Source organism: Stegodyphus dumicola, chromosome 9, assembly GCF_044657685.1.
Source record: "Stegodyphus dumicola isolate Sdum_Otavi_A_Nest chromosome 9, ASM4465768v1".
NCBI classification, from domain to species: domain Eukaryota; kingdom Metazoa; phylum Arthropoda; class Arachnida; order Araneae; family Eresidae; genus Stegodyphus; species Stegodyphus dumicola.
The window spans coordinates 156,755,163-156,774,545 of NC_140776.1; the positions used below are offsets into that span (position 1 = coordinate 156,755,163).

The 19,383-nt window shown below is 34.6% G+C and overlaps 1 protein-coding gene across 5 annotated transcripts in view; it reads right to left on the minus strand.

Moving 5' to 3' along the window:
* Window positions 1-19,383, minus strand: part of LOC118183954 (heparan sulfate glucosamine 3-O-sulfotransferase 1-like) — a 522,588-nt gene that overhangs the window by 25,077 nt on the left and 478,128 nt on the right. For all 5 annotated transcript variants that reach the window (XM_085824266.1, XM_035353571.2, XM_085824267.1 and 2 more), the window contains one exon: window positions 6,382-6,576. In XM_085824266.1, the coding sequence (XP_085680392.1) occupies window positions 6,382-6,561 (180 nt within the window). In that variant the 5' untranslated portion in view covers window positions 6,562-6,576. The remainder of the gene's footprint in view (window positions 1-6,381; window positions 6,577-19,383) is intronic.

Sequence of the window (19,383 nt, forward strand, 5' to 3'; positions counted from 1 at the left end):
CCACTTGTGGCGATGCAGTTTAAAATAACAATCAAAGTCAAAATTTTAAATGTGGACTCAGAACTTCTCACTGGCGTAACAACTGAAGTGACAACACGTATGACTTAAAGCCGAATACAAAGTCTTATCAGAGCTGGCAAAACTAAGAAACGTGGCCTCCAGAAAGCAAAATTATGCTCTGTCTTACAATCCCAAAACCTCAGCTTAAATACTATCTACTCATTTACATTTCTGGTGAAGAAAGAAACGGAAAGGAGAAGTTATAGAATAGGCTGAAATTATAAATAACTGGTTAATATTAAATTTATAAGCAATTAACTACAATGATTACTTTCAATGGGACAGAACCCGAAACTTTTCTTTGTCAGAAGTTTTTGAATTTTTAGAGACAGGCAAATCTTAACTCCCCCCCAAAAATTGTCTGATACCAGAATCTTAAGACGTAATAACGTAATGCAAATGAACATATATGTATATATCTCACAGATTGCATTGTCTCGTTCGTGTTTGGAGGAAGGCTGTTGGGTTATAGCCGATGACGAAAAGAACAGCAGCGTTAACAAATCTTCATTAGAATACATATTACCATGAAACCCTCGTTCATATAATGTATTAAAATTAAACACGAGACTCGTCCACACAAACAAAAACTGCTAGATAAAACATTTAAAATAAATATCAGCTCACGTTCTCAATGTGACAGTTATTTCGATATATAAAGCTGTCTGGATACTTGGAAAAAATCTTTACATATTATGACATTTGGAACCTGATTAGACGAGAATGTCCGACCTTTGCATATAGGTCATTTCCTTAGTAGGAAAACAAATTTTTATAAGAGTTTATTTTGTAAAATAATTTATGTACTTCTTATTTTCATTTGTTTAGTCTCTTGAACATACTATCAATGGAATTACTCAATTGAAAAATAATTTTTTAATGATGAAGAATCACTGAATGAAGAATTCTGATAGCTTGTACATTATATGAAGACACGTGTAAAAAATCGATTCAACAATAAGTTTTTAAGAAATCTAAATCAAATTTTGAAAATGTCGCTTCAGCACATTATATTGTCTTCCAAAAATATTGTATGTACGAAATTTGAACTCGATAGCTTATCATGGAGTTATTTAAAAATCATGACAAACTTTTGATCATAGAGACAAACACCAGGACTGAACTAAACAAAACATTATAATAAAAAGCAGGAGCATCATCTTGCAGCAAACAGATACCTGGTGTCTAAATTATCACAAGATTTGCTACAGATAATGAACACATCCAGAGACTAAAGGGGGATTTGTTCAATGGAAGCGATGATGAGGTTCAGTACATACTCAGCTATATTCTGAAAGGTAACTCTGGATGTGGAAGCTATCTGGCACAAGCCATTACATCAGCATCGAAATATGAAGATAGGACTATGTTAAAGCAGCTTTTAAAAACTACTAGTTCTTTAGTCTCAATACCTGGATCTTTGAATTCTACACTGACTACCAATAAGTATTTGGACACCTGTGATAGAAAAGAAAAACTAACTTTATTCAAAATCAATAGTTGGTAGAGCCTCCACGAGAGGTAATTACAGCGTGGACCCTCCGGGGCATACTTTCCACAAGTCTTTGTATGACAGCTAGTGGTATTTTCTTCCACTCGGCTTGGAGAAGACATAGAAGTTCCTTCACCGATTTTGCACGGGTAGTGCACCCCTGAATTCGGCGATGCAACTCGTCCAAGAGGTTCTCGATAGGGTTTAGATCTGGACTCTGGGCAGGCCAGTCCCTTCGATGAACTCCATTGGCACCATACCAAGCCTTGGTTAACGTCGAAAGATGACAACTGGCATTATCGTCCTGAAAGTAACAGGGGTCCAACCCATAAAACTGCCACAACGTAGGAAGCACATTGTCATCCAAAATAGTGCAGTAGGCATCGGAGTTGAGCTTACCGTGAACGGGGACCAAGGGTCCCAGCCCATACCAGGAGAAACACCCCCAGACCATAATTCCACCTCCGCCGAACTTGACTGTTGGCACAATGCATTCTGGCAGGAGACGGTCTCCAGGTAGATGCCAGACCCAGACCCTGCCATCCGAACAGTAAAGGGTGAACCTTGATTCGTCACTCCAAAGAACCCGTTTCCACTGATCTACGGTCCCATTTCGATGTGCTTTGCACCACATTAACCGAGCAGCGCGGTTGGATTTTGTGATCAAAGGCTTATGGGCAGCAGCACGACCATGAAAACCAAGCAGACGTGCTTCCTTACGGATGGTATTCATTGAAACAACACTCCCGGATGCCTGTTGAAACTCCTCGCGGATGAGGGCCATCGGTTGGGTGCGGTTCTTCCGAATATCTCTGGACAGCACTCGTCGGTCTCTATCTCCCAGTTTCGTTGGTCTGCCGACTCGGGGCACATTCCAACAATTACCACTCACCTTCCACTTCTTAATCACATAGGCTACTGTCGATTTTGGGTACTTCAGATCGCTAGATATGTCCCTTAAGGATCGGCCACGTTTGTGATACCCGATAATTATACCTTTCTCGAAATCATAGAGCTCCGAACTGCGAGGCATGCGACTAAAGCCGATGCTGTTTCCTACACGATATATACCGGCGGAGTCCGTGACGTACCTTAGGACCGCAGATATCGTCATTTGCATTTTAGGTGTCCAAATACATATTAGTAGTCAGTGTAGTAGCTTTGAATTCTGGTAGAGAGTAAATATCCAAACCATTTTGAACGATAATATGAATACATTATAAAACACGCAATTCTTAAAATTTTTTAATACATTCTGTAACAGCATTTGGCCACCCTTATCGATATAATGATTAGTGCTGCTGGCTGTTATATCATTGGGCTCAGATACAAATTTCGCAAAAGACATCGATATTGGTAAATGCTTGGGAACACTCCAAATATACTGCAGGCCGAAAGTCTCCTCGAGTGGTTTAGTGATATACAAAACAAAAACTAATCTGCATAAATATATTTCGCTATATCCTTTGGCTAAGAGAGAGAGAAATGTTTTAATGCGCAGCTAAGATTACGTTAGGGGACTTCTATATAATGAAAGTAATATATTATATTATATTTAAGCTGATTGCATAATTTATGTATCCATCACGCAGCAGTTTTTAAGCATGTAGATAAAATCATATCAAAAGTGTGTAGAATAAAGCCCTTTTGTTTTTAAAAGCACAATAAAGAAAAGTTGGAAATTTTATTTATGGAGTTTTAGCTTCGTGTTTTTAAAACATGCATATTCTTAACCATCAAGTAAGAAGTCCTGACCCTAATACCACAGAAAACTTTGGAATATGTTACAAGATACGTTCTCTATTAAGCACGAGTCGTCAACCGTTAACCATGCTACTAAAGATGGGAACAAAATTCAGCCTCAGTTTACTAGAATTTAATGGAAAGCTTTGCCAGAAGGATAAAAACCGTGATAAAACCAGACAGAATATTTGATCTCCAGAAATAACTCAGCGATAGCTTTAGAAAACATCTAAAATAGATATTTGACGACTCTGGTCTGTAATAAAAGCTGGAATATTGCAAAGAGAAGTGGGACAAAACTAAATCTTCAAGATTCTAAAAAAGTTCTCTAATCTTTCTCATCTGGAAGATATCGAATTCTTTATATATAAGAAGAAGGAAAAAGTAAAAAAATGCATAACTTTTTTAAAATTAAATCAAAGTTGAAATTTGCATTTAATGAAGAATAAATTTAAAAACTCAATTTTTAAAAATGCCCTACACTTATTAAGAACTGCAAAAAAATTTAACAAACCAACTACACAATTTAAATTCTTTAATATTTTTCTTCTCGCAAAGTCGTGCTCTAGCCATTTATAGGCGTTGGCCACTACTAAGGTCAAACAAAGGTCGCCTTATTATAGAGATATCTAATAGGTGGGCCACTGTTGCTTCTATGAAAGGACAGACAAATTACATCCAAGATTCGAACCCGGTACAGCAGTCAAAGACACTAACCACTTTCTCGTCTGGGGGGCAATTCTTGAATCTTGAAGTACGCAATTGTTCTCCAACCTTTTCAAGCTCATTTTCTCAACATAATTTGACAAAATGTTTTGAATAGCAATACATACACTAAAATGTTTTTCAGAGTCTTTTGATATCAAAGCAAGTACAGAGTAGAGAAAGGAAGAAATTCTCTCAAGAATATTAAAGTTGTGGCACTCGGGGAAACCACAAATTTATAGTAGGGATCTGAAATTGCAACAGTTGCATTTCTTTTTTAATGAACGTTTTTGCTGCATGTCAACAAAGTGAAACATTCCTAAGTTTTGAGATCAAATGTTTTATGAACTAAACACGTGTTTAAATGCCACTGCGTAATATCTAAAAGAAGACACTTGGTGGAACGCCACATGGGATTTGTACCTGATTGTGGATTGCCGCTTGAGAGCAGTGTTTCCATTTCTCGTGGCAATTAATTCCAGTCTGCGTGGATAAGATGCTTGCTGTTATAACAAATAAGCATGTTGTTATGGCTGTTTTGCTACTGTTCCAGAAAGCTTAGTATTGGCATTAGTGTAGGTTGCACAACGCTGCGGACCTTTTGCTTCTTTCATTATGCGCTACAATATTGTTACGATTAATACATTTATGTTTGCTACTACTGAGTTTCGTTTCTGGATTATTTTTTATCTAGGTTCATTCATACGAACAGCACTTGGTTTAAATTCTAAACGGTGACATTCAAAGAAGTGTCATACTAAAATAATAACACTTATTTTAGTGCCACCATTTTGTGTAGTAAAGCAAATGTTTTACTAAAACATTTTGAATTTTTTCAGACAAAACGCTAGTAAAATAATTTTAAAACGGGAAAATCTTTAATGGATATTTTTATTTGAGATAATTACGATTCGAACTCGCTGTGAAACCGGCGTACTTACTTTTTTATCATCTATTGAAGTCTGATGTGTTGAAGTGTCTTTTTGAAACTGCTATTGATGATGGTGTGTTAAAAAGTTTTCATAGAGTTTCTTAAAATTCGATGTGTTTTCTTAATTTAAATATTAATAAAACTAATCTTTTGGTAGTTTTCAGTTAAAAAGTTTAATTTTTAAGGATAAGATTAGAAAAAAGAAAAGAATGAGAAGCTTTCAGGTTTTGAATCCAGAATCTTTTCAAATTTCGAGAATTAAAATGGCCATCTCTTATTTCAGTATTCAACGGAAAGTATTAAAGGATGTAGGATGGAAAGAGAATCCTTCCATCCTACATCCTCCCATCAGACAGAGAATCCTATTTGGTGTTTTAGTTTAAGAAATTATATAATTGTATTTCAGTATTCTGTGATGACTTCATGGTTTAATAAGGCCCCATTTAGAAAGACGAAACGAACATTTATTAAAAATATGGTTCAAAGCATAACAGCAACTCAGAGCAGTACGTTGCTCCTACCCCATAATACAATCTACGACCTTCCTCATCCGAGGCTAACACGAAACTCTCAATAAATACATTAACGCTTCTTGGAGAAGAGCTACATGCACCAAGCACGCTCTATTGATCGCCAAACAGTCGCCAGATATCACATATTCAACAGAAAGTATTAAAAGATACCACTATTTCAGAGTTTCCAAATTCGAAAACAGGCACACATTTAAAAGCAGCTAATAGCCAACCAACGTTTCTTTGAGACGTATTTTATATAACAAAATTACAATTGATAAGAAGGTCATAGTTGTTTCAGCCTTTTTAAGGCATCATGCCGTTTAACCGGTCACTCATCAGACAGAGAATCCTTCCATCCTACATCCTTTCATCAGACAGAGAATCCTATTTGTTGTTTTAGGAGTTTAAGAAATTATATAATTGTAAGTGATAGTTAAAATTAACTATTTATTGTGAAGGAATAAAAAACGAGATTTCTAACATTTGTTTTGAGAAAAAAAATTTCTTTATAATTTTACCAGAAAGTGATGGCAGCATTTTCAGCTTGGAGAATCTGTTTCAAAAGAAGATACGAAAGATAATGATCAAATGCAACTATATTACTTAGTACAGAAGGTAATGAAGTCAGTACATTTTCTGTATTAATTTTTTTAATGATTTTGTTCCTTCACAATAGGTCAAATCATTTGCAAAAATATGTATAACCAAGTGCCTAAGATACCTAGAAATTCAAATTAGTGGTTTAATTCTACTGTTGACTCCCTTGTGTTCCCCAGGAAGAGGAAAAAATTAATTTACAGCAGGATAATTTTAAAAGTCATTCCAATAAATGATTTTAATTCATTAATTCTATTTTAAACATGAATTTCTACAACACATTGTATTATTATTATTACTATTGTTGCTACTGTTAACATAGAAACAGTGAGTCATACCTGCGACGATGGACGACTAGACGGCAGGACGGGTGGCCCTTCGGGAACTAGTAAGTGGACAGCGGATGACTGGGAAGAAGTACGTGAACGAGGGGAGAGTTCTTGATGACAGGTGGCTGACTGTTGGTGGAGGTTGTGGAGATCGTCCTTTGAGCCAGGAGCGATGGTCGCGCTGCTCATGCTGGGCTAACCCATCTGAAAGGGAAAAACATATTACTAGGTTCTATTAAAAAATACCATCATAATATCAGCGTAAAGATTAATAAAGGTCTATATACTATATGTGATGACTTAGTTATAGACTGAGAGAAGGTACCAGTTGCTTTAAATACAGTCACGGCCCGGAATAATGGTAAATGTAGCAGACATATTGCTTCCGTATTTAGTTGACTGGAACTTTGGAAAGCATAGCTAGCTTGATAATTAAAACAGCACTTTATTTCTGGACATTCCTTGGACATATCTTAAAACATTTCTTCTTGCTTTATACAGCAATTTGGGTGCCATAAGCATCTCACCATTTTATATATGCAAATCGCAATGTAAGTAATAGATGAAAGCTGCCAACCGGTTAATTACCGTATTTGACGACATATAAGACGCACTGGCATATAAGACGCACCGACATATAAGACGCACCCTTATATAGACGGCCACACACAAGGAAAAAAAGTTTCAATAGCGTGGTTTCTTTTAGTTCTCGCGTTTCGTAAAAGCCAAATAAACAATTATTGAATGCAATTACCTTCATGTATAAGACTGTGTCCTTCACGTATAAGACGCAGGTAACTTTTTTGAGACTAAATTTAGGAAAAAAAGTGCGTCTTATATGCCGTAAAATACGGTACACGCTTGCGTGGTGTAAGCAGGGAAGAAAAGTGACTGCGTATTAGCAGCTGGGATGTTTACAAGTTCCTTTGTTTTAGTTTTGAATGGTGACTGGACAGGAGATTTTGTGCTGCAGATCTTTGCAAAAGAAACTAATGACGTAATTGACGCAGTACAGATTCCTTGAAGGGGGTGTATCTAAATTAAAAGCAATAATTAAAAGGGTTATTTCCAAATTAAGTAGGAAATTTGTTAGGAATTGTCTTTCAAATTTTATATATATAAATTAAAGATCTGAAATTTAAGGATATCTCGACGTATTTTATTTATCAGGGGCTTATTTCCATGTGAACATATATCTATGTGAGCTTTTTTCGTGTGAGCGTATTTCTAAGTGAGCATTTTCCCATGAGAGCTTTTTTCTATGAGGGCATATTTCTGTGTGGGCTTTTTTCCTGTGAGCATTTATACACGTGAGCAAAATTCGGGCTTCCTAGTGCCCATGTTCGGTCGGAAGACTACGTTATTCAAAATTGGATGGCTCTAGGTACCGTTGATTTTACACAGTGCGTGAAACATTCATATATTCATGAAGATTCTTCATTATTTAGTTTCTTTAAATATAATACATGTCGATAATACAAACTACTTAAGCTGATTCTCATTGCCAGTTCGACTTGTTGCCTAATAAACATGTCGATAATATTTGGTTGCAACAGTTTGAAAAGTGATTCGTTGCGAAATGCCGTTTTGAAAGGGCTAATGCCCTTTATGCTAAAAATTGCACTTAAAAGGACGAATACCTAATACTAATAGAAAATAATTGTTTGCAATGACGGTGCATGTTTTGAGGCACAAACTGCTTGCGCAAAGAGGAGATGACAAAACGCCATTGCCTTTGTTTAGTCTGTCTTTCGGAAAGGAACATTTGGTACGATTAAATAATGACTCACAAAGTATGCAAAGAATAAAACCGGCTTATATACAGGGTGATCAGCAAATAAGCCCTTATTTCAAAATTAAATATCTCTACAACAAAGATCGATAGAATTATGCGGTAAACCGTACGTTTATTAACAAAACTGTAAAAATGGTGTACAAAAGTTTAGAAAATTTAGTTACGAAAATAGTTAACAGATGGCGCTCTGCGCTGAAAACTCTTTCTCTGAAAGGAGTCTAAAAAAAAATAAATAAAAATAAATAAATAAATAAAATAAAATAAAGCAGCCTTTGGAATCAAAATACAATTTTTTCAAAATGTTCTCCGTTCGAAACAATGAGGTGGCATAAACGAACAAGGAAATTTGACATCACATCTTGCAATCAACGGAAATCATCTCAACGGAAAGGAATCACATGCAACTTCAATAACAATTCAAGCTCATCTAGAGTAGCGGGATTGTTTCGATAGACAGTGTCTTTCAATGCGCCCCACAGAAAGAAGTCACAAGCACTCAGATCGGGAGAATATGGAGGTCAATCTATTCCTGTGTCAGTAAATTGCGATTATCTAACGCAATTACTCTATTCCCAAAGTAATATTCATGAAGAAAGCGAAAAATTTTATCTGTTCGATGTGGTCGAGCCCCATCTTGCATGAACCAGTCGATACCTGGTCGATCCTCCAACGCTAGTTGAGTGCTGACAAATTGTTCCAAAATTGTAACATAACGTTCAGTAGTTACTGTTTCTCGTACGAAAAAGAGCCTGATAATGGCTTTGGCGCATACCGCAGCCCATGCAGTAACTTTACGCGAAAGCAGTGCTTTCTCTTCACACAAATGAGGATTTTCGGAACCCCAAAATCTCCAGTTTTGTTTATTAACGATTCCATTCAAATGAAAATGTCCCTCATACAAAATGTCCCTCTGTGAACCAGATACAGCTCACATCAAATCTGTCTTTGTCGATCGTTGTTAGAATCTGATTCGCAGAGTCAACCCTTTGTTGTACAGCTCTCATGGGTATGGCCTGATGACTCTGGATTTTGTATGGAAACAGCCATAGGCTATTTTTTAATATTTTTTACGTGCTCATGTACTTAAAACCTTTCTCTGATGCAATCCATCGCATGCTTTTCCTAGGATTTTGCTGAACAATTCCAGAAACTTTGGCTGCATTTTCAGGAGTGACTACAGTTTGCCTAGTCTTAACATTTCCCTTTCGATCATCAGCCACGCTGCCAGTCCATTCGAATTTTGCGAAGAGCATGCGAATGGCTTTCGCATCGGGTCCAACTTGAACATTGAATTTGTTTTAAAAATTGCGACGTGTTGCCGTAGGACTGTGTTCTAATTGGTGAAATTCCAGAACCAAAAAATCACGTTGTTCAATGGAATACATTATTTCACTTTCTACGCTAGCCTCTGATCACTTTCGACCTCGAAGCACATTTAAAGGCTATTGATAGGTCATTGCGATTAGAGCGCCATCTGTTAACAATTTTCGTAACTAAATTTTCTAAACTTTTGTACACCATTTTTACAGTTTGGCTAATAAATGTACAGTTTACCGCATAATTCTATCGATATTTGTTGTAGAGATATTTAATCTTGAAATCAGGGCTTATTTGCTGATCATCCTGTATATGGCACATGATTGCTTTTGCAATAACATTGTTAAGCTGTATTTTCCAAACATTTTTGTTTTAATCTACATATTATACGAAATAATCTAAGTCAATTTAATGGCTTTTTTAAAAATACGCGTATAGTACTGCATTATTTGTATACCGATATGCATCATAGAAAAAAATTTAAAAAATATATCCAAATAAATTAAAAAGAAAAAGGTTAATTTAAATTGCTTCAAAAACTAATAAACGAACAGTGAAGTTTTGGTGTTCTAGTGAGTTAATAATGAAGAAAAAAATGAAAATACTAAATTAATTGAGATTTAGAAATTCTCTCAGAGCCAGAAGTGCCGAGAAAAAGTACACAGCCATCTCGTGAATAATTCGAGAAACATTATAAAAGAAATAATTCTATAATTCGTTCCTAAAGTCTTTCCTTTTCCTTTCTATATTTCCTTATACTTTCGCGTACTTTTGTATGAGACAGTATTAGAGAACAGACTATATCAGGGAACTAAAATACTAAGATTTTTATGATATCATAAAACATAACTATAATATCGAATTAACCATTTGCAGTTACTGAATAGTGTCACGCCTGCTACATGAAATAAAATTAAATTTGCTTATACTAGTGAAACAAGCTGCATAAAAATGGATGCAATGAATACTCGACGAGGGATTATAACGAAATCTGGCTTCAGGCAGCAAAACACGACACTGCAAATGAATTATCTCCAAGGATTAATGATAATGCCGTGGTAACCAATGAGAAAAACATTCTTATTGGAGTATCAGGACAAATTTACATAAATCGATAAAACTGCGACAGGTCGAAACGGGACAAGAGTCTCTTTCCGCTCAGAGACTAATTTTATGAAAGTAATTTCCATAGGAACATTCATTGAATGCTTTTTTTCGAAATAAACGCAAAGAGATTCGTAAATTGATAATTTTATAAATCTTATTTCCTGAATAACAGTTTATTCGTGTTTGCAACGATACAATGGTAATAAATATAAGGTAATTGAAAAACTTAAGTATTTTTAAAATGTTATTTATGCTCATATGTTTCATCCAGATATCATTGCAAATCTTCTGTGTTTACACCAGGGGCAAACCTTTGTCTTTCTAATGACTTTTTATTAAAAATACTTAGATTCGAATCCAGGACTAATGCATACAGGTATGTATTGTATCAAGTGGTGGTGGTTCATGGGAACCCCAAATTAATCACAAAGGACCAAGCGTAGACAAGCCAGCTATTTTAGTGATGTTTGAAGATTAGACACGCTCAGGAACGACCTTCTCCAAGAAGAATCAATGATCTTGTAATTGTGGAACAGTCAAAAATATGGCCGAGCCTTAATAATGGCATCTGGTCACAATTATTGCAGGGAAGGTAAGGTCTTCTGTCATCTTTTTCTGTCTTATTACTCAGAAAGTGTTGAGTTCTGAGTTTAGTTTTTGTGATGTAAGAATTGGAGGCTCCCTTCAGTCCACCTGGACACGAGTGTTCCCATAGCTCGAAAGAAGGAGCCGATTTTCAAGTATTGTGATGTCACGATAAGCATTAATCTCACAAATCTGGAATCGTTTTTGATGATACTTCCTCTAAGATGATATCTTTCGATGGCATTTGCATCATCGAGAATAATTTGATTATTACTACCATCGCTGAGATCGCTTGCCGTTTCTGAGAACCTGGCCCATACGGAATGGCTGGACCTATAAGGAGTGGTGGATGCATATCCTATAAGGAGTGGCGGGGAACATACATACATACAATGCAGACTCTTCCTTATTTAATCTCTTTAAAAATAATACAGGGCTATAATATTTGGTGGCAAAAATTTGAAAAGTGATTTGCCGTTTATAAAGAACCGACGCCAAGTCCTATTTCGAGGCTACTAACCCCTTTGGGGTTAAAAAAAAGCAGGTGGTTCTTATTTTTGAGTAAATACGACAAAAATGACCAGACAAATGAATATTAAAACGCATTAACATTTAGTGGCATACAATATAAATGAATTTATGCTGTTGAAGAAAGCAAATCAAAACTTTTTGAGGTATTTATGGAAATCTTCCTAAGGATGTAGATCAGGAATTCGATAAATGCAAGTCTGAACAATATAACCGACAGTAGCTTAAAGTCTTATTACTATACTTTCTTCTTCCATGATAGTAAACAAAATTACTTTCTCTACGCAATGCTTCGGACCTTAAATGTACCAGCGATTATAATTTCAGATATTAAATACTTTTAAATTACACATTTTAATCAGGGAGACAATTTCAAAACTAGAATTTTCAAACCTAGAATTTCACGGTGGTCTCCAAATCCTCCTAGACTATTTGAAACATGTAAAATTTTGTTCAGTTTTAGACTGAAAAAAATGCCACATTACGAAGAGGAATAAAATTTTAAACATCTTATTTTAATATCTAGTATCGCATGAATTCATTTTTCAACTGAAAGTTTTCTATCGAAATGTTCGAATTATCAAAGCATTTGTAGAGTTTGATTTTCTTTGGAAGCATAAACCAGCTTCAGAATCCTAACAGAAGTAAAGCGAATTATCGTTGTGCTCAAAATTAACTAGAGACATGACAAGGTTTAACGAACCTTTTGTTTAACAAAACTTAGAACACAAATACGCTTCTCCCGCTAATAGAAATCAACCACTACTTATGGTGATGCAACAAAAGTCAAATTAAAATTTAAAAAACGTAGACTAGTAATCAAAGGCAACAGAATTAAATTTAAATCGAAGTTGGCTCAAAACTCAACCGTCTTAACAACTTAAATGTCTGTAGCAATAAGTAAAGCCGAATAATTACAAGTTCGAGATGGCAGAACTAAAGTAACGTGGCCTCGAGAGTCAGAAGCACCGCCCTGGCTTACAATTCCAAACCTCAGGTTAAATACTTTCTAAACCAAATTGCATTTATGGCGAGGAAAAGGAAAGCAGAAGTTACAGTAGATATCAAAATTAAAAATAACTGGTTAATTTAAATCATAACCTTATACATATTTTAATTTGAATTAGTGGTCATTTAATTATTGAGAAATAAGCATAAAGGATAATTGCAGTCCAGTTTTGCTTAAAAATATAATATTAAATTATGGTTTATAATGAAAAAGATGGCGTGATTATTTTTAAACGATTCAACAAATTTATTTTTAAGATGGTCGGGCCTAAAAACCTTGGAATGACCTAAGAGAAAAAAAAATATATATATTTTTTTTTAGTTTTAATTAGACGGACGTTTTTGTTTATCAATTTTACTCATTTGTTTGTCAATATCATAAATAATTTAATTGCATTATTCAGTCATAACATAATTATGGTTTGTTGTAAAAGTGAAAAAAAAAATTATATTCTGTTGCTTTTTTGTTCTGGCATTTTCAGAGAAAGTAAGTATATATCATATAATACACACTAAAAAGATAATAAATATTATAAAATACATTTATATTTTATACAATGCACAGTAAACTAAATTCATAAAAACAAAACATAAATAAAAAGAAAGTTTTTTTGGGGGGCTTAAATAACTTTAAAAGGAATATATTGAATTATAAGGTTATTTCGCGAAAACCTTAATGCAAATGTACTATGTTTGAAATATATGTAATTTGTATCAGCGGTATCTATTATAATAAAAATATTAGAGGGATTTATAAGAATTTTGGCCTTCGGTTGTCAGCTTTGTTTATTGGTCCCTAATGCTAATAACTGCAAGCTTGTTTAAGCTGTCTCTGACACCTAACGCAGCTATTCGCTAGCTTTCTTTTCATGGATTAATTTCCATTACTGGGAATTGAGAACGTGTATGTTCTGTGAGCTTAGAAAGAATCTGGCAACATGAAGGTTTGCCTCCAATATTTTCCACTCAAAGAGCTCCCTCGCCGAGCTTTATATCTGATTAAACTCAGAGGTCTAGTAGAGGTTACGAACATGCTTACGCAAGGCGAGGTCTCTGTCTTGCCCAACAGGTAAAACCCATTACGCTACATCTCCATTAAGCAAAGCGCAACAAGAGCAGATAGTTAATGTTCTACTTTCACGCATAAGGAAGGACATTTATATTTAGATCCATTACGATTATTCCTTTTTTAAGGGTGGCAACGTGCCGAGCATAAAACGCTTCTTTCGGCATACAAGATTTGCAGTCAAGGAAATTACATTTCATATGCAAGATAGGTTTCAGTTTTGGCATCTGCTGTGTGAGGTGGGTTTGGGGAGATGATATTTTATATTCTGAATGGTTTTACAGGCATTCATATTCATCAGAAAAATGCAACATTTGATTTTGTTCTACGTCTGAGAAAGACTAATTGATTACATCTGTACCTGACCGTATAAAATTCCTACCTTCATTGTACAATCTCAAAGTGATTTAATGAGAATTACTTATCTACAGTAAAACGATTATAACGTTTCAAAAAGACTTTAAAGGAACATTTTTCCTAAATTACTTTATATTGTTGAATGAATTATCTCGTTTCGTGTTTTAACCGATGCAAATAAGAACACATTTTTTTGAAAATTACAGGTTCGCAGTGTATACAGTTTATAACAATTCTATTTAAATATTCTGAAGAAAGATGCATTGCTTATCGTAAAACTAAATAACAAAAAATCTGATGTGTACACCACATGACTTCCTTTTACATAATATTAAATTATACGCATTTTTTCTTGCATTTCCTTTAAACTTATTGGATTGAATTAAATTTACCTCGTCGATAGCGCATAAACCACAATAGAATAAATGCACCCTTTAAATTCACTATATTTGTTTACCATAGCGACACTCTGATGCTAGGTTCAACTTAACAGCGTTATATTTCGTTCATATTATAGAACTCAAAATGCACAAAATTTATATTATTTGAAAAATTATCTAATCGTTGCCACATGTTCTATTCAAATACTGTAATAGATCTAGAGCGATATATAAAAGAAATTAAGCAAACAAAACAAAAAAGAAAGAGTTTTTCACAGACGATTCCGTATTTCTCATACAATTAATTCAGTTCTCACTTCGCGACAAGGCAAAAACACATAAAAACTCAAAATATCTATATTCAAAGTTACGAAGTAAATCTTAAACACTTATCTCCTTGAAAAATTCCAGAAAGGATTAAGCATGATTTAATTCGCAATAATAAATGAAAAAGCTATCTTTGTTGTTGTGAAGCTTAGTCTCTCTAGACTGGCATTAAACCTACTATTCTGCTGTTTCAAATGTAAACAAACATATCCGCCATGTTATTTAAAAATTAGGCTTAACCGCACTTAAACAGTTTTTAAATTGTTGATAATTCTACAAATATTGCTTGAAAATTTCCTAAAAGCATAAAAACCTTAACCGGAAGATAAGAACAACCTAATTCAATCATTTTTATAGCAAAAAATGCACAATTTACAAACATATATAAGAGTAAAAGAACAGATCACTGAGCCGGGTAAAAGAGTGGATATATGTATAAATATATTTACATACGTTTGGTTACATATTTACATATTCTATCCTTACGTACAGATGTCACGCAACAACATCGTTAAATTGCATTCGATAGCGGTCAACGTGGATATTTTCGTTGAAATACGCTGCCTGAAACTTTTCGCGATTACAATACTTCCTTTTTACTTCAAGGAAGTAAAAACACAGTTTGCCTTCTGTTACGTTACTTAAAGTTTATGTTTACGATAAACTTTAATCTTAATCTCAATAACATAATAAAATTTATGTGTCTTATCACTACAGAAAAATTTCCTCATGAAATATTTTGCACAACTAAACTAGGATATGATTTGTTTCTGCTGGTATGCCTAGTTTCTTATTTATAGCAAGAGGTTGGGTTGATATTACATGGAACAATGGCTACTCCAAAAAGAGGTTGAACTCCTGCTTGCCACCCCAATTTTGAAAAAGAGCACCTCACCCACCCCTCCCACCAAACCACACGAAAGGATTTTCGGCTCGCTGCATATTTAGAGTGAATCACTGTCGCACGCACACTATACATTTACAAATATCCATGTCTTCTCTGGGATTCGAACCCCAGCCCTCCGGTACTGCAGTATGCCTCCCTAAGCACTATGCCGTCTGTGCGACGTAGGAAGAGGTATTGAAAGAAAAGGAACGATTTTTTTTTCTGGCATGAAACTTTTTAGGTAAACTGTGTAAACAGATTGCATTCAAAATAGTTAATACACAGAGTTATTTCAGATAACTCTTTTTAAGTTTCTTAACCTTACACAGGGTTATTTCAGATAATCCGTTTGGAAATATATGCATATGAGTAAGGAGAGATTTAGGAAGCTGAATTTCACTTAAAGAGTGTAATATGCATATTTTAGTTGTGATATTTTAACACTGTTTCTGCAATACTACAATATTATAAAATTTAATTTCAAAAGCCTGCCTTTTCAGCCCATCAACGGCCGAGCGGTAAGATCGCTGAACACTGGTAGTTTGGTCCGAGTTTCGAATCCCGTGAACGGGTTGGCTGCATAGGCGTTTTCGTGGTTTTCCCATGTGTAACTGTATACGAGCCAGTTTCCCGTCATGATTTATAGGCAGAGCTGTTAACTAACTGTGGCCATTCACAAAACAAAAAACATATAAATTTTTGTCCAAAAATGAAATACATTTTATTTGCTGCTCAGTGCAATAGAGCAAGACTTTTAAAAATAATATATTTTATAATGTTTTCATATATTCCAACGGTAACAAAATTATAAAAATATGATGTGTACACCACATGACTTCCTTGTACGGAGTATTAAATTATACGCATTTTTTCTTGCATTTCATTTAAACTTATTAGATTGAATTAAATCGACTTCGCCGACAGCGCACAATCCACAGTAGAATAAATGCATTCTTTAAAATTCACTCTAGTATTTGTTTACCATAGCGACACTCTGGTGCTAGATTCACTTAACAGTATTATATTTCGTTCATATTATAACTCATAATTCACAAAATTTATATTCTGTAGCAATCTTGCTTTGAGCAAGAAGAAAGGAGGTGAGGACTTTGGCGAACGCCGTTTTCTCCAGTCCGTGAGGAAAATTTATATCATTTAAAGAATAGAATTATCTAATCGTTGCCACATGTTCTATTCAAATACTATAATAAAGCTAGAACAATGTATAAAAGAAATTAAGCAAACAAAACAAAAAAGAAACAGTTTTTCACAGACAATTGAGTACTTCTCATTCAATTAATTCAGTTCTCACTTCGCGAGAAGGCAAAAATACATAAAAACTCAAAATATCTATATTAAAAATTACGAAGTAAATCTTAAACACTTATTCCCTGGAAACAATTCCAGAAAGGATTAAGCATGATTTAATTCGCAATAATAAATGAAGGCGTTATCTTTGTTGTTGCGAAGCTAAGTTTCTCTGGATTGTCAACAAATCCACTAGTCTACTGTTTCAAATGTAAACAATCAATAGCCGCCATAAAAAAAAAGAAGGCTTAACGGCACTTAAAGAACTTTAAAATTGTTGATAATTCTAAAAATATTGCATACAGATTTACGAAAGGCAAAAAAACCTTAACCGGAAGATAAAAACAACATAATTCAATCATTTTTAAAGCAAAAAATGTACAATTTACAAACATATAAGAGTAAAGAAACTGAGATCACTGAGCCGGGTAACAGAGTGGATATATATATAAATATATTTATATACGTTTGGTGCGGCCGATCGCAACCAAAATACGAGGTGCACATCTACGTGTTATAGCAGTTCTATATACCAAATTTCAACGTTCTGAGGCTACTCGTTTTTGAGTTATGCGAGATACGTACGCACGTACGTTCGTACAGACGCCACGAAAAATTCTCTTCAGAATTCATTTTAAAGCAGTTTTATAATTTTTTTGAAGGAAACGAGTCTTTTATTCTGTCCTTACGTACAAGCAAAAAAATCGTTAAATGGCATTCGATAGCGGTCAAAACGGATATTTTAGTTGAAATATGCTGCCTGAAACTTTTCGCGATTACAATACTTCCTTTTTACTTCGTACAAGGATGTAAAAAATATATTTATTGTTAGAACCATGTCTCCAACGTAGAGATTTTTGTAAATTTTATTCTTAAATTTAAAAGAGAGAGCAAAACGGATTTAATGGTCACGCATGTCGCAACTACAAGGAATCTCATATTGTTTTTGCGATTCAAAGGAAAGCAGTGTTTAAATTTGCAAAATAGTAAATGTAACTCTGATTCCAAATATGGCGTCCTTTTAAAGGTTTGGGTGAAGTAAAGGTCTCACTTTATAAATTTACTAATGTTAAAGTTTTTTTTTAATTAAGTTATTCACTCAAGTTGAAATGAAATTTTTTTTTCGTTTAAAAAACTTTATCCTTCAATTAGTCACAAATAAAATATTGTTACAGGAATTACTAGTTATCGCAAAGCACTCGATGGCTCTTTACCTTTGAAAATATATCTTCCTGCAGGACTTTATCGAGGAAATTGGGTCTCGTCCGCTTTGCGTAATGGAGAAGGCATATGCTATCGACCCATTTAGTGCTGAGAGTTGAACTTAGGTTGAACTACCCGAATTCTATAATTTTATCCATTTGTATAGTTTATTTAAATTAAACCATTTTCTTATGATTTAGATTTGTAGGGTTCTATTTCTTCTTTAGTTAGCTCTATGCGTGGTATAAATGAATTATTTAATTCAATTCAAATGCGTAAGAATATTTAAAGATTCAAATTGAATATTCAGTTCAATATTACACATTTAAATTAAGTATTCAACTGAATATTCAATTCAAATGCATAAGAATATTTAAGGATCAAATGCGTAAGAATATTTAAGGTGAAGTTTATAAGGTGTTTCTCCCGCTTTCCTTGCGTGCCTTCGTGGTGTAGTGGTTCTGCACGCATGCCGGTATTCCAGAGGTCCGTGGTTCGATTCCAGGCGAAGGCGTTTGCTCATTTTCTATCTCTCCGGCTTTTCTAAAAATCCTAATGTCTCTACAGTGGCGCCCGAACTAAAAGGGTTTTGGTTGAAAATTCTCCACACCCAGGATTTCGCGATTGGGTCCCCTAAAAACCCCAGTCACCCGTTAAAAAGAGGAGTATATAAAGTATTTCTCCCGCTTTCCTAGCGTGCCTTCGTGGTGCAGTGGTTCTGCACACTGGGCCGGTATTCCAGAGGTCCGTATTTCGATTCCTGGCGAAGGCGGTTGCTAAGTTTTCAATTCTCCAGCTTCCAAAAATATACCTAATCTCTCTACAAGATCTTGAAGCTTTTGGAGCTTTGTACTTTCAATGGCCCAACTGTGCTAAGTTAGAATTACGGTTTTAGCCATTTTGCTAGCCGAAGTTAAATCGCGCAATTAAAATTTTGAACCAATGCTTAGTTAGGCCAGTTACTGTAATCTCCAGCGAGGAATATATTTTAATTTGTAAATTAAATTTTCTGTTATTTAATATCCTTAAGTGGCGGTGTTTGATTTGTACGCACAGGATGTGCGTACAGGTACAGAAAATAAAAGTTTTAACAGTTCACAAAAGATAGTAACATAGAGTTACAGAATTTACAAAAGATAGTAAA